The 17,124-nt window shown below is 38.9% G+C and overlaps 1 protein-coding gene across 1 annotated transcript in view; it reads right to left on the minus strand.

Moving 5' to 3' along the window:
* Positions 1 to 17,124, minus strand: part of PCDH15 (protocadherin related 15) — a 786,947-nt gene that overhangs the window by 242,294 nt on the left and 527,529 nt on the right. Inside the window, 2 exon segments of the mRNA XM_032595259.1 lie at positions 1,573 to 1,701; positions 12,153 to 12,246. Of these exon segments, the coding sequence (XP_032451150.1) occupies positions 1,573 to 1,701; positions 12,153 to 12,246 (223 nt within the window).

Below are 17,124 nucleotides of genomic sequence, written 5' to 3' on the forward strand. Positions count from 1 at the left end.
TGTCACTTGAACTCCTCAATCTTTTGTCTACAGGTCTTTTCTGGCCGAGTTCACGGTGAGAATTTTGACGCCAGAGGTATTATTATACAGGGTTCTGGAGTTGAAGGCTTGCTGGCTACATGACATCAAGACTCCCCGGCGCACTGTCGCGGCACAATTACAAACCTCTCCCCTGCGGCGAGGGTGGGGTGGGGTGGCATAAAAGCACAAGGGAACGTATGCCTTATGTGACCTCCCCAGGATTTGAAAGAGTCTGACAATGATGACGATAATGGCTGTGAAGTTGTTGTAAGTTATCATCAAAGCTCTAAGGGAAAACACTGATGAGCTCCAACTGTTTAGCGAAACCCCCAGGGCTTGGTGTGGAAGGCAGAGGGTCTTTGTGACATTGTTTAAAGAAGCCCTCCTCTTCTGCAGCCAGAGAGGAAACTGGACTGAATGCCAGACCCTATGTCTGACTGGAAGCACAGCTGCCTGGTAGAGAAGGCTTGCTTCAAAGCACCAGAAAACCTCCTGTTCACGGCTCGCGGCATTAACGGGGAAAGGGTACGATCCCAAAGTCTGGACTCGTACACTGGGGTTCCCCCACTCCCTTGCCTGTGGCCCACACAGATGCCTCATCTCAGGTAGATGCTTCACAATAGGGGTGTCATCCTCAAAATGTGCCCTCAGCCTATGGCTTCTAGACCCTTTACCAAGTTCAAGACCAAGTATGGCCCAGCTGAAGAAATATTACCCTTGCTATAAGAAAAATGGGATTATGCATCAAAGGAACTACAGAAACTGGCTAATAAAAACTGGCTAATAAATAAGTCAAGAAGGAGAACACGTTGGACAAAAGTTGTGTGTGAAATACAGGTACCCAGAGAATGCTGAAGGCATGTTTACACAACCAGATGAATTTACCTCCAAACATCTGTATTTTGAGGGATGCACCTACAAATTCATAGTTAATGGTAGAGCTATCACATATTTCTCTACAAATATCTTAGTATAATTCCAGAAAATAAAAATATATATTAAGTAAGAAAATACTTTAAATCAATCAACATTTAAAACACCTGATGGTCGGGGCGCCTGGGTGGCTCAGTCAGTTAAGCGGCTGACTTCGGCTCAGGTCATGATCTCACAGTCAGTGAGTTCGAGCCCCGCATCGGGCTCTGTGCTGACAGCTCAGAGCCTGGAGCCTGTTTCAGATTCTGTGCCTCCTTCTCTCTCTCTGACCCTCCCCTGTTCATGCTCTGCCTGTCTCTGTCTCAAAAATAAATAAACATTAAAAAAAAAACAAAACACCTGATGGTCCTAAAATGTAAATCAACAAACTTAACGAGGTAAAGCCAAATGGACACAATGTGATTTATGGGGAAAAAAATCTGGAAGATTATCCGGCACTGTGATTGAGAATGAAGGCACTTTACTGGTGTTTCGCCTCATACCCAAGTGATCTCATTGATTGCTTTCAACACTTCTAATGGTCCAATGTACCCTGCATTAGCTGAATGTCTTTTTGAAATTAAAATATATGAAACGTATTCACTTAAAAAATGCACTTGATATATACGCGCCACTTACCCTTACTTGACCCACAAACGCATTGGCTTCTTCTTCGACCACGGACAGATTTCGAGGCAGATAGGGATCGAACACTGGGGCGTTGTCATTGACATCTGTCACTAACACATTTACCGTGGCAGTTGAGGTCTTAAAAGAAACAACAAAAAAGATTCCATGTGAAAAGAGTTATTTTTGTTTTGATGTCAGCTAATTGGCCATCTTGGCATTTGTCTAGCTGAAGAGCATCTCATTACTATTCCTACTCCCTAGCTTTCCAAAAAAGGAAAAAGAAGAAAAAAAAGGAGGAAGCTTGCGATTTTCAAGCACCTCAAAAACCCACATGGAAAAAGCAAATGATGACATTAAAGGGCAAACATTCTTCTGGAAAATGTCAAGTATTTCCTGGAGGCTTACTTTTAGGAAGTGATTTTGCCTTTATCTTGTTCACATTTTACGGGTGGCAAGCTTTTGTTTATACACACGTGTACTTCCTTTTCTCTGAAATGTAGCACTTCCGTAGCCTTGATCACTTACATTTTTCACTATTTAGAAAATAAAACTTGTACATTATAAAAGAGCACAGTGCATCAAGTGGGTATTTTCAGGTAAGTAAGTGCTATCAGAAAATACTATAGTCATCATTTTCGGGGTTCACATATAAACCAGGAGTCTGAGCATCATATACCATGAGTGAAGTGATTACCTTGGGATCATACAGCCCAAGAAAAAGGTAAGCAGGCACATCTACCAGTAGTATGTGCTACCTGGTGAAAAGGTACGTCCTTGGCCTGTTGCAACCAGAGTCTATTATGTAGGTCAAAGACTTTTGCACAATCAAGGAACATCAGACGTGAGCCAAGCAGGAAATGGTTCTCTCTAATCAAAGCCTGAGAACAAATGCCCTGCCCCCAGCTCTGTCACAGTGTGGGGTAGATCACAGAAGCCTGGGGCCAGAATCAGAGAAAGAAAGAGTTCTCAGCTGGAACTTGAAAAATCTGTTATGCTACGACACGATGTGACAAGATGTAAATAAAAAGTAGTAGAAAAAAAGCAGGAGAAAATAATTACCCAAATTTTGTTTTGAAAGATACCAACACAGTTTGTCCTACTTGCAAATGATGTGCGGTGAAAGGCTGACATGCTGAGCAGAAATACGAGGTTCAGAGGGAGTGACTGAGGAGACAGCCATCAGGGACCAAGGGGTCAAACACTGCACTCCTCAGCCACCAAGGAGGCAAGGACCTGGGAAATGTCCCCTCCTTCCCGTTGGGATCACTGAAGTTCTACACTCTCTTAATAATTCTTCATGGGGTCTAGACCATGCCTCACTGTGACTAAAACCCAACTTTCAAACTCTGATTGAATTAGGGTGGTTTTCTCCTATTTTAACAGAGGCAAAAGTATATCCTCTTTTGAGCAATATGACTTTACCCCAAGATTTATTATTTTTTCACATGCAATATCTAGGAGTCATTAAATTTACCATGCATAGCAGGGAATTCTTGGGTATCCATAATGGGTTCTTTCTCTATTTGTGTGCTGGCTACGTTGGTGGGTTTATTCTGTGAAAATTCGTACAACCATTCAGTATGATTTGTACATGTTTTTATATGTAAAAGTCCAGTAAAATTTTTATTTAAAGGCATGCCAAGGATGACCAGAAGAGTGTTGTCTAGTCAAAATGAGGAAACAATCTAAATGCCCACCCATAAAGATGCTTATATAGATTGCTTTCTGTGTACAGTAGAAGTACTGTAGAATGTTAGTACAATGTAGAATGTTAGTACGGAGAATGAACAAATCACTGTAACAAGTAACCACATGGATGATCTTCATGAACATAAGGCAAAGTGTAAGAAACCAGACACAAAGCACCACACACCATATGACTCCCAGGGTATACATTTCAAAGATTGGCAAATGTCTCCACTGTGAGAGAAGTCAGAATAGGGTCACGTCTGTGAAGAAGGTGGGCTGGGAATGCCACAGCCATAAGGCTGGGCTTTTGGGGGCCAATTAATTTCTGTTTCTTGCTCTAAGTGTTGATTACATAAATGTGTTCACTATGTGAAAATTCGTTAAGCTGCACAAGTGAGGTTTGGGCATTCTTCTGTGTGCGTATCTCCGTGAAACTACTTAATTTAAAAGATGCACAAGCGCAAGCTCACACTTGTATGTAGATATATGTGGGTCTCTATAAAGCCAAATAGGATCTGATTCAATGACATACAGAAAATTTAATTTGCTTCTGTTAATTTTTATATATTTTCCAAATTTTCTCCAACAAGGCTACCTTGCTTTTGTAACAAAAAACAGCCTAACAAATGTTATTTCTCTCAAAGTTGTGTAAGAGATAAAACCAGTAAAAGGATGTTTTTATAGTAGTAGTAGTTCCCAATTTGCCTGAGGGTGAACAGGACATTAAAAGTGACAGCATGGAGTCAAAACCTAAGAGCAGCCACACTAGAGTCTGCTGACTTTCCTTCAAATTGTCTGACCCTCTTTATACCAGTGTATCTGTATTTCTTTGTCAATCTTCTAAATGGATTTCCATCCTATTCTTTCAAATCCCCATTCTTGGCACTGTGGTATATGATGTTTTCAGACTGTTTTGGTGCTCAAAGACTACGGATTGTAGTTGAGTAATGCAGAAGACAGCTGGATCACCAAGTAATCTGGAAAGTTAGACAAGTCCGCCATTTTGTGCTAATAGGGACTGAAATTTATGGACCATGTAGATGTATTTCTCCATATCTTAGTAACTGTGTATGACATGAGGAGAATCCATGTCTCTCTTTACAGAATTATTAAGTAAAAATGCACATAGAATAATTTCTAGCTTATGTATTTCTTGAAGTGTAGTCTGAAAACCTTTTACATCAGAATCACTTGGTTAATTATTAAAAATGCCCGGGTGACACCTTAGACCTACTGATTCTATTCATTTAAATCTACTGAAAGAGTAGATTAGTTAGTTGTAAAGCACAATCATGTACATTTTTTCGTTGGTTCAGGAAGATGGCAATCATACTTCAACATGGTTCTGTGCCCTACAGGGTGTTTATGTATCTTACCAAGCACAGATTTTCAGTTGGTTAAGATGAAATACTTAGGAAATCAGCTCAGGTCATTTTAGGTAAAGTAGATAAAAAGAACACTATGTTAGCTAACACATGTTCCCAATTAATCTGAAAATCAATTTATATTATTCCAATTAAATAAAAAAGATCAGATACCAAACTAACAAGCTTGATCAGTGCAAAGCTACCTGATTTGCATTAAGGAGATCTGTCTTACTGCCTATTTTCTCAAAAGTTGTACCGACTTCTAATTTCACTACACCAGCTGGAAATAGTTGCAGTTAAATACTATATTCCACCAATTATCACTTTTGGGGTCATTACTTATTTTAATTATAATGTGTCACAGATTTTTATTTAGTTTTACATCATGGATAAATCCTTACAGCACATATTAAATTCTCAACAATGCAAGCAGGTTGTTGTAAGAGACAATGTGGATACACATTTATTTTCAGAAACTGTATGGCCCTGAAATAAAGACACTGATGTGGTATATTTAGTTTGGAATAGTATAAAACACGTGAGATGTAAAGTCAAAGTCAAAAACAAACAAAAAATACAAACATATGTATGTTCATCTACACAAACCATTTTTTATTATTCATGAGAACTTTTTTTAAAAAATATTTTGTAATCTTCCTCGATTTTATATTATGGACTTTATTGAATCTATCAAGCTAATTTCTTAAATTATTGAAAACTTGGTTTAACTAGAAGATATTTAGGGTGTTCAAAATATATTCATTCTCCAGTTACTGAAGATATAATTATGATGATTTCTACTGACATGGGCCTAAATGAAACTATATACTCATAAACTGACAGAAGAATGTGCATTATATACTATATAATTGAGAAATAGAAAATGGAATGATGTAGCTGCCTTTTTCTTTTTGTCAATGTAGAAATGTATCCATAGACACACAGACACACACACACACCCTTTACAAGTTTCTATGGACATGCATGTTCTTTTTTTTTTTTTTTTTTTTTTTTTTAATTTTTTTTTCAACGTTTATTTATTTTTGAGACAGAGAGAGACAGAGCATGAACGGGGGAGGGGCAGAGAGAGAGAGGGAGACACAGAGGGAAACAAGCTCCAGGCTCTGAGCCATCAGCCCAGAGCCTGACGCGGGGCTCGAACTCCCGGACCGCGAGATCGTGACCTGGCTGAAGTCGGACGCTTAACCGACTGCGCCACCCAGGCGCCCCTGGACATGCATGTTCAAAATAACTTTTATTAGTACATCTGATTCCTTTCAATAAAAATGGAAATAATGAGGATGTGTCTAGGATCTGACCATTTTTATTTTCGCTCAATAGGACAAGGAGAAGGTATATACTCTGCATTGAGCATTCTTTTTAGGCAGTATTAATCCAAAACATTTTTATTCATAGCTACAAATCATCCTGTGGCTACAACATCAAGAGGCAAGCCTGGCTGACCCAGATTATAGAGTTTCTCCGATGACCGAGGGCGACCTTCCTAGCAGTGAGGCTGACGTGGGAGGCTTTTTCCCCTTCTGAGAAGGAAAGAGTATAAATGTCTCCCAGAAAAGCAGGAAAAGGGGGTGCCTTCCTATCTGGATTATGGGAGCAGAAGGGGAGACACAGAGAGGACAAGGAGATCGGATGCAAAGGTCCTCCTCTCCACGCCTTGTCCTCCACCACCCTGGGCCACGTCTACATCCACGAGGCACTGGAACAGCACTTAGGGAACGTGGTGATAGGTGCTGAGAAAGTAAGAGAACTTGGGGAGAAACAGTGGCTGACTCGCGTGGAATATGGAAGCCTCCAGAGAATCTGCACGGCAGTCGCATCTAATCGCGCCTCGTGGTGAATATGAAGCAGTGGCGAGGACAGGTGGCTAGAGAGAGAATCGGGGTGTCTTCGTGTGCTCAGGAATCGCAGATGCTGAGAGATCACTACCTGAGCAAGGCCTCGGGTGAGGGCGGAGGACCTCGGAGGTCATGTCGACTCATGTCAATTCATGTCAGCTCTACGTGGCAATGGATGCACCAGACACCCAAAGGGTCATTAGGGAACGGGATCAAATTAAAAAGCCCGCGGGTGAGAGGCCGAAACAGACACACACGCACCATATAAACAGACTCCAGCATAGATGGAGGCATTCAAGCTGGGTGCCCCCCTCCCCACACCAAGAACTAGTGATCACACCTGCCCCTGTACAATTTTAGGGTGAGGGCCGGGAAGAGAGGAGGAGACAATCAGCAGCTGCATTGGTGAGTGTTCACCTAGAAGAGTATTTAAAACCTAAGACGCTGGGATGTTGTTTTAAGCAGGTGGGACCTGACCCAGCCCAGATACACATTACAATCTAGGTAGCAGAGTGGGCTCATGAAGATTGGATTAGGTGTAAAAAATACAGGAGCTTTTAACTCTGTGCACATCTGAGCACTGCATGAGGAGAGTACATACTTTATAGTATATGTAACATATTGTAAAAATACATGTTAATATATCACATATAATATAAACTAGAAGAATATCATAGATTATCTCACAATGAAAAAATATCAAATTTCTGGAATATTTCCTTCAGAAAACACTAAAATATCAGTATTTTGTTCCCCCAAACCAAGAAATACGAATCTACGCTTTTCAAAGAGAATGAACAAGTAGCTCATTCTCTTTTAAAATTACATGGTCACATCTCTTTACAAAATTAGACACCCAAATAAACCCACTGCGGTTTTGTTTTCTCAAATAACACCAGGATATATCAGGATATATATTTATTCTAGACACACATATACATAGGCAGAATTATTTCATTCTACAATTTTATTAAACTATATTAAAATTCAGTTATTTGAATTTCCCACACAAGTCTTCTTGCATATGTATTTTTCCTTTCTTTTTTACCCCATAGTTTGATTAAACAGTTAATTGTTCACCTTCTAGATTCTAATTGCTAATTTATATCGTCATGTTTAAAAGACATTCAGGGAATAATACTAGTTCAAGGCCCAAGCATAGATGCTAAGCCTATTGCCAATCTGAAATTGTAAAACATCACTGACATTCACTGTAAAAGCCATAACTGAGTAAGTCAAGCTAGGCATTCTAGAACATTCTACAGATATAGCAAACAAGATTGCTGAACTCATGGGATCTGGTCAGAAATATCCATACCCACAGAACAACTTTGGGTTTTGAATAAGAATCAGCCTATTGGAAATGGACAACTGATACATTTGTTTTAAAGAAACAACAACAAAAGAGGAAATCCTGCCCACAATTTCCATGTTTACATCTTTCACTGTGATTTACATATGTATGTATTTTGCTGTGTTTTTGGTTTACGGACATCTGTAATCCACAAGCCCTACTCCCTAGCTAGCTGTCTTGCAGCCCAGTATGGATAATAAGATAAGAAGCAGTATGCTAGGTGTGGTCCCTGGAAAAGCTCCAGCTCCATGAGAAAAGAGGGCATCTTTACCCTCTGCTCCTTGCAATGGAGAGTAGGTGCCTGGAGTTGCATCAGCCACCATAAGACCATTAGGTACCAGGAATGAAGATGCAAGCAAGCACTATTAAGTGCAGAGCAGAAATGAGGCAGAGGGCACCCTGATGCCACTGTGGAGCCCCCGCGCCAACCATTTCCTGCCCACCTCAACGCTTCTTTATATTTGAGACAAACCCTGATTTGTTTAAGCCCCTGCTGTTTGGGCTTCCCCGTACTTACAAGCCTATTCCTACAGGCTATTGCTGCCACTGACTGTTGAAGGAGTTCAGAGGACATCACCCCAAAATATGCCACTCCGGTGTATTGACTTTTGAGATAAAGGTACTTGAAGAACAACAAATACAGGAAAAACGCTCAGTCCTTCTTTCTTTTTCTTAAAAGCAGGATATTAAATTGCTATGTGAAAGATGTATTCCCTGTTTGAGAAGGAAGGTAACATTTTTATGCCCAACAAGAGCAAGAAATTGAGATGGAGAGAATTCTATGTAGGCTGACCTTGTTAAAATAATTCATAGCTCCCTTCAGCCTCTCCGCGTAGTTTAGTTGCTTTTCTGCACCTGCCTCTGATCCTTTAACCCACTATTATAGCAAGTAGATTTCACTAATTCTTTGGGTCTTCGTTTCCTTATGGGGGTTGTCATGTCATGTAAAACTTAAATAAATGCGCTTTTTCCTGTTAGTCTGACTTTGTCAGTTTAATTTTCAGACCCAGCCAGGGACCATAAAAGACTCGAGGAAAAATTCTCCCTCTCTGTTGATCAAATTGTATCCATAAGCATAATAAAGTTTGCCCACATTTTCCAATAAAATTTTCCCAAAAAATGTATTTTTAGCTCAGATCGTTTGGATTTAGTTTATAAGTAAAATAAATGTGAAATAAATAAATGTGAAATGTGAAATTTAGTTTATAAGTAAAATAAATGTGAAATAAATAAATAAATGTGAAAAAGAAGCTTCTGAAAAGAAATTGAGTGTATATTCCTTCCAAAAAATGCATTTGGGAGCTATTCTATATGTTATTATTATAAATTAGGTAAAACACAACTGCTTAAAAATGTGTACGATATATAAAATTTTCAAAGTCTATTTCACCTAAAATGTGAAAATATTGGAATAAAATATGGTAGAAGCTTTATTAAGGAATTTTCAACTTCACAGATTTGTAAGTAATTCCAAGTAACTGTAGATAACTACTAAAATCCAGAAAGTATGAGCTTATCTGTAGTCATATAGCTTAAGAAGTCCATTTATAATAATGAGATATGTAACTTACATGTATAGATTTTTTTTAAACTACTCTTGACAAAGTTACATTTAGAAAAGGGAAAAAAAAATACAAGAACATCAAATAAAGTTTCCTCAAGTGTGTCTACAACACATCAGCAATGACCACTAGAATATTAGCTCTCTTCTCCCCTAACCACATTTTGAAGGTGGCAGGGAGGTGTTTTTTTTTTTATGATGAAATCAAATTATATCTTCGCAATCTGTTTCACACAAATTGCTGGTAATCATTTTGATTTAAGAAGAGTCCATCCACCTGGGGTCACTGCCCATTAAATATCTTTCTTGAAAACCATAACCATTAAGGTCAAATGGTTAGTTTTACCATAACTCTACAAAGGAGTAAGTTTAAACGTACAGATAAGAATGCTATCAAAATGTGAGACAGTTGTGATTATGTAATCACTTTCTCCTTCAGGAACCCACTATATGCACCCATTTGTAAGTCCATCCCTAACATTATATAAATAATGGAATTAACTAAAGGAGCTTTTTTTTTTTTTTTTGATTCCTTTCTCTACTGGTACTCTCAATACAAACTTTTGAAAATAAAACACCTTCACTTAAAAGGATCATGATTTTAAAGCTGAATGAGACCTTATTGATCATAAGAATGAAAATGTGGGGGAGCTGGAAATGCTAAATGACCTGTCCAAGGGGTCTGAAATACACAAGTAACCAGAAAAAAAAAAAAAAAAATGCTCTCCGGATGCCTGGGTGGCTCCAGTCGGTTGAGCTTCCGACTTCAGCTCAGAACATGATCTCGTGGTTTGTGTCAGCTGTGCTGACAGCTCAGAGCCTGGAACCTGCTTCGAATTCTGTGTGTCTCTCTCTCTCTGCCCCTCGCCCGCTCATGCTCTGTCTCTCTCCCTTTCCTTCAAAAATAAATAAACATTGAAAAAATTAAAAAAAAAAAGAAAAATGCTCTAGAAGAAATTAAACCACTATATTTAACCCATAATTGATTCTCTGTTTTTGATGTGGAGAAACCCATAATCAGTGGATTGACACTATACCAGATATCTTAATATACTATTTATTTTCTATCTGTTCTCTTGTCTAAGGAATGATTTTTAAAAGGTTCCTGGCTATTATCACTGCCATTAACATCTGATTTGTAACGTGATGTATCCCAAAGCTGTGCATTATGTTTTCTTTTTTTCTATTCTAATAGCTGACCTGAGTGCTCCTTGTTTATTTTACTTCAGTCTAATGACACCCCTTCCTCCATGCTGAGTAATTCCTCAGGATCCTCCCTCCATTATTTCCTGGCCAAGTTACCAATTCGTCTTCTGCCATACAGCAAAGCCTTCACTTATTTTCTTCTTGAGACTCCCACTGCCTTCTTCATGTAGGTCTAACCCAGGCACACTCTTAATCAAGGACACCTTGATTAATCCTTAATCAAGGATTAAAACTTAATCTCAGTTTTATTTTTCTTCACACAGCTAAGTACTTTGTCCTGGCCACACTATTTACTTAGACTGTCCTGTATACAGCAAAACCTTGGAATGTGAATAACTTGTTCTGCGGGCATTCCCCAAGATGGGCAAACATTTCTAACAAATTGTAACTTGATAAATGAGCAACATCTTGTAATACTTGAGTGGTATGTGATGCTGACTGTCACATAATCACAACTGAGCCAATGGTTCTTGAAATTTGCTTTGATAGACGAGTGCTTTGGATTACAAGCATGTTTTCAGAACGAATTATGCACGCAAACCAAGGTTTTACTCTATTTTATTTTCTACATATAACTGTTCTATCTAATGTTTGAGAAATGGCAAATGGCTTATTATTGGCAGATGCATCGATTAATTTTCTGAGCAATCCTCTTCAAATAAGTGTGAGGAGAGCATCATATGCCCCCAATCAACCTACCATACAGATCAATCAATTAATTTCAAGTCAGGTGGAGCTATGCTGCTATTGTAATTGGGTGAGCCTCACCTATGCTCCCAACCTGAATTTGAAATTATTTCCAGAGAACAGTACCGAATTGGCCTATAACATGCTGAGTTGCCTATAAGCATCTGACTAAACAGGAAACTACTCCGTGCCATAGAAATGTTGAAAAAAGTCTAATGACCTGTTACCAACAATTGAAATGTTACAGTGTTTAAAAATTAGAACAGTAGTGGTTGTAAGCAAGGTGGTTTAAAGAATACAGTCAAATGATTTTAAAACACTCCAGAAGGACTAAACAAAATTTATCCTGTCTGGAATTAGGGGCTGTGTAAAGCACTTCCATCACCAAGGATTAGTCAGGACCCTGAGTGCTGCTTACAAATGACCTGTGGAATCAGTCAACTTGGTTTCCTAAGTGCTTCAAGACATTTATCTGCAGTCCCCCCACCCCCACCAAAAACTGACACTAAAGGGAACAGGCTGCGATAGGGTAAAACAGCCAGGACACATTTTGGGGCGCAGTGCAGGTGATGCTGTCCATGGACTGCATTCTAGGCTGTTAGACTTCAATTTCCCCACGAGTTGGGTAAGAATGTCAATCACAAATACCTATTCTGTTCCTAAGAGATTCAGAGTATAGGTTCATCTATTAAAAGAGTGCATTGGAGAAAAGACCACTTCTCCAAGCAATTTAAGGAACTGCTCCTCGTGAAAGAGATTATTCCTGGACTCAGGATGGTGACACGTTGTTTCGGAGTATCAGACTACAAGTCTCTCAGCTTCTCCAGCACTGTGCTTACAACCCTTCGGTCCCCAGGCCAAGTACTCACCCCATCCGGCCTGCCATCGGAAGCAGTGACGATCAGAATGTAGCGATCGGTGCTCTCCCTGTCCAGGGCTTTCCCTAAGGTTAGAATCCCAGTACTAGTGACAGAGAAAACAAACAAACAGATAAGACACACAAAGATCTTTTGTCACAGGGAGTCTTCCTCCCATCGGGAACTACTCTTGACAGGTTTTTCCCCTTCAGCAAATGTAGCCTGAATATTTAAGATGCCTGATTCTAGGATTCATGTTGATGATTAAAAAAACCCTTTAAGGCTGATGAGCTTATTAGTGACAATGAAAAACCCGCAAACTGAATGAGATAACTGAGCTGATTCTCCAGCCTCCAAGAGAAAAATAAAACTACTCTTAATTCATTTCGGGAAGAAAGATATCTATCTTGTTTATGATTATTTCAAAGGTAAAAGACTGCATTAGTCGTTAGTAGTTTCATAATCCTTTGAATCAAGGAATGGTTTCTTAGAACTAATACATAGCATTCCTGTTCATCCTCACATATGTGTCCATACTGGAAATGCAAATATCTAAATTCTATCTTTGACAAATCCTAGTGATTAACATTTATTTTTTCTTCTTTCCCAGTTTCAAAACAATGGAGGCTCATTGTAGAAAATTAGAAAATATACAGTAAAATGTTAAAACTTTCATGGGTATTAGGATTATTTTCGTAATATTTATTTTTATTCTCCATAGTAATCAGATTTAGATACATTATACTATTTTCCAAAGAGGATTCAGACTGCAATATTTTATATTCTTTTTAAGGAAACATAATTTTATGAGCATTCACTCTCCCATCTTATGATTTATAAAAAACAGACTTTTGTTGGATATACTAACAACTGTATCATTTTGTTATTCTTCTGAAATTTAGGTATTTCTTTATTTTATTTATTATATATAATAGGAGATGAACAGCCTTTGGACAAATTCTCATAATTAGAATATTTTAATACTACTTCTTACCCTTTCACTGTTTAAAATCAATGTGTCCAAATAGTTAATACTTTCTTCTCCAATGTAATTTGTCTTATAACAGTTTGGTTACTTCTAATCCTCTCTAAAACAAATCCCCAAATTTTTATCTCAGATTTTACAATCTGACATCTGATATGTGACATTTTAATAAAGGCCTACTGAGTATCTATTGTGGAGGAGAGGTTATATTAATATAATAAAGCATTAAAATATTTATTCAAGCATAAAAACATAATTTGTTTCAGACTGATAGAAGGCTTTCACATTTTGACACAAGTGCTTTTATTGTTACAGTGGAATTTAAGCAATTCACATCATACATGGTAGTTGGGTAAAAAGAGTTAACACCAATCAATCAAAGTCAGAGTTACGGTTACTCTATTTGCTTTATTTTATTGTTGTTGATCGAATGGACTTTAAAAAGTTCTAGCATATGGTATAACTATAGAAAACGAAGTTTACTAGTGGTACATTTTTAAATGTTTCGTCAAAAGAACTGACAACCCAGAGTTGTTCATAACAATGGCTTTTGGATGAACTTCCCACACCTCAGATGGTTCAGATAATCTCATTCTAAAATGACTTCAAGACAAAAGTAAGACATTATTGCTTCTGAGACTTACTCACAAGCAACTTAAACAGAAAATCTGAAAGCCCTAGCCATAGGACAATGAAAGAAAAAAGAAAACTGAGTTATTGCTTTCCGTTTTTCCCCTTGGTTTCAGGTTCTAATATCTATGTTCTTCCTTGTACATTAAATTAGAAAATCTCTAGAAATTTATATAGTATCCCCATTTATAGCCATATTATAATTAAACAGCTAATTTTTAATGGTCTGGTAATCGTTACAAAGATAGCTCTTTTCTCAATACGATGTGTGCCTTGTGCCCAGTGCAGTAGGCAGTTGGGCAGGATATTTGGGAGACGGAGAAGGAGAGAAAGGATAAGTAGTATCTTTTGGTATTTATAGCTGAAGGACTAGCTGATGGGTACACCTAAGCATGCTTTCCTGAAATTCCTGAAACAATTGGAAAGGGCGAGTGTTCCTACCAGCTGGCTGGAACTATAGTTCAGGATACACTGGGCTGCATCTAGGAATGCCGTAAATCTTGTACGTTCATATATTAAAAGTATGTAAGAACCGTTTATGTTAAAACAATAATAGTGCTACCTAAATTTTGCATGACTGAAAATGTATCGCACAGGGGTGACATCAGTGGTCTTGAAGATGGAAGCCAGCATCCCCAGTGCTACCCTTATCCACCAAGAATTATGTTTGTAGGTCTGGGGGATGCCTGAAGGAATGATGCATGGTTCTTGCCTTTATTTCGTCTAACCCAGAACTTACTAAGGGCAGAAAAGCAGTGGGTTTTTCTAGAAAACACTGTAAGGCGGGGAGCACCCTGCAGTCACCTGAGGCAAAAGATTACAGCTGAGGTGTACAATTGAGTGCTGGAGGCCTGGAAGAAAAGGTGGGCAGAGAGTTTCTTGGGAAACCAGGACATTGAGAAGCACCCACATATACTGGGGAGTGGGGTAGCACTGAGAGTCCAGAGATAAACCTATGCATCTGCAGCCAGTTGGTTTTCAACAACCATGAAGATTATTCAATAGGGAAAGATTCGTCTCTTAAACAAATGGTGCCGGGGCAAGTGGAGATCGACACGTGAAAGAATGACCTAGTCTGGACTGTCTTTTTACACCATAGATAGAAGTTAACTCAAAACGAATGAACAATCTAAGTACTGAAACCATGAAACTCTTGGACAAAAACTTGGAGATAAATCTTCATGATCTTGGATTTGACAATAGATTCTTAAATATGACACTAAAAGCCTGAGCAGCAAAAGAAAAAAAAAAACAGGTATATTGGACTTCACCAAAATTAAGAATTTTTGGCATCAAAGGACATCACCAATAGAGTGGAAGAAATATACAAAATGGGAGAAAATATTTGCAAATCCTATACCTGATAAGAATCTGGCTCAGCAAATGGATAAAGGATTCTTAAAACTCAACAACAAAAATACAAACAACTCAATTAAAAATTAGGCAAAGAGGGGCGCCTGGGTGACTCCGTCGGTTAAGCGTCCGACTTCAGCTCAGGTCATGATCTGGCGGTTTGTGAGTTTGAGCCCTGCGTCAGGCTCTGTGCCGACAGCTCGGAGCCTGGAACCTGCTTCGGATTCTGTGCCTCCCTCTCTGTGCCCCTCCCCCACTCACACTCTGTCTCCGTCTCAAAAATGAATAAACATTAAAAAAAATTAGGCAAAGGACTTGAACAGACATTTCTCCAACAAAGTTACACAAGTGAGCAAAAAGCACATGGAAGGATACTCAACATCATGAATCAGCAGGGAACTAAACCAAAACTACAATGAACTCCCATTTCACACTCACTAGGATGCATACCATTAACAAAACAAATGGGAAAATAACATGTTGAGAAAGACAGAAAGGAATCAGTCGGAATGCTAGCACATTGCTGGTGGGAATGTAAAATGGTCCAGTCACTGTGGGAAACAGTCTGGCAGTTCCTCAAAAAGTAAACATAAAATTACAGTATGACCCTGCAATTCCAATTCCAGGAATATACTCAGGAGAACTGAAAACAGATTCTTAAATACATGTACATATGTGCTCATAGTGGCAGTATTCGCAACAGCCAAGACCTAGAAAAACTGTCCAAATGGCCATCCAATTATGCATGGATGAAAAGAGGGCGCACGCACTCCATGAGATACTACACAGGTATAGAAAGGAATGAAGTCCTGACCTATGCTTCAACGTGGCTGAACTGCAAAGCCTTAGGCTAAGCGAAAAAAGCCAGACACAACATTCACATGTATTATTCCATTTATAGGAAATATGGACAATAGATAAATCCGTAGAGACAGAGCATAAATTGCTGGTTGCCAGGGGTAAAGGGAGGGACGGATAGGGGGCAGCCGCTTACATAATGGGTCGGGTTTCCTTTTGGAGTAATAAAGATATTCCAGAACAAGATACAAGGGGTAGTTGTGCAATGTGGTAAGTCTGCTAAAGGCCACTGAATCATTCACTTTGACATGGTTCGTTTTATGCCATGTGAATTTCACTTCAATTATATTAATTATATCACACAGAATCCCCTCAGCAAACGTGAGGGCTATGTTTCTGAAATGAGTCGTGCTGGACAAAATCAAGCTCTGTAAGACATGAGTTGGTTTGCCTAACCATAATGATGGAGTTCCAAAGTTGTTTACACAATGTAAATAAAATGTCATGGAGGGTATCTTCTTCCAAACAAACCAGTCTGATAGCATTGAGAACCTGCATCTCCAAGTAACCATTTCTCCAACTGCCCTGTTGATTAGGAAACACTGTAGAGTAGCCGCGTCATGGGCTGAGAAAAATGATCTCACAGATTCCATGTTCCTATTGTATGCTTCCTTTAAGCGTTTTCAATACATTCTACTGGCTGTGATTTAATATTGTTTACACTCACAAGTATCTGTGTCATTCAGAGATTTATCATGTTGCCTGCGGGCATCATGTTTCAGGCTTCACGATGACATCTAGAGAGGACAGAGTGTACCTGAAATGACAGGCAGAGAGGACAGAGTGTACCTGAAATAACATGGAGAGAGGATAGAATGTACCCACAAGTGTGTGGTTGCTGCAAGTTGGACATGGTGTTCGTGTTAAATAGTGATTAGTGGTTAACAAAGGCAGACTGACAGGAGGAGGCAGGTGTGGGCTGCAGTTGAGGGAAGCGGACGGTGGCAGGGGCAAAGGGGGGGTGAAAGGCATGAGAAGCAGTTCGTCTGAATACATATTTTGAAAGTAGGGTTGACAGAAAAGCAAATGCACATCACTTTGTTATATGTTATTTAATCCAGGGAAATCATAAAGTTCACACTGATGTGAAAAGTATAATCAAGCCTTAAACTTGGTATCAAAATGAATGTAGTCATGTAGAAAATGAGCACAATGTCA

Source organism: Lynx canadensis, chromosome D2, assembly GCF_007474595.2.
Source record: "Lynx canadensis isolate LIC74 chromosome D2, mLynCan4.pri.v2, whole genome shotgun sequence".
Classification (NCBI taxonomy): Eukaryota; Metazoa; Chordata; class Mammalia; order Carnivora; family Felidae; genus Lynx; species Lynx canadensis.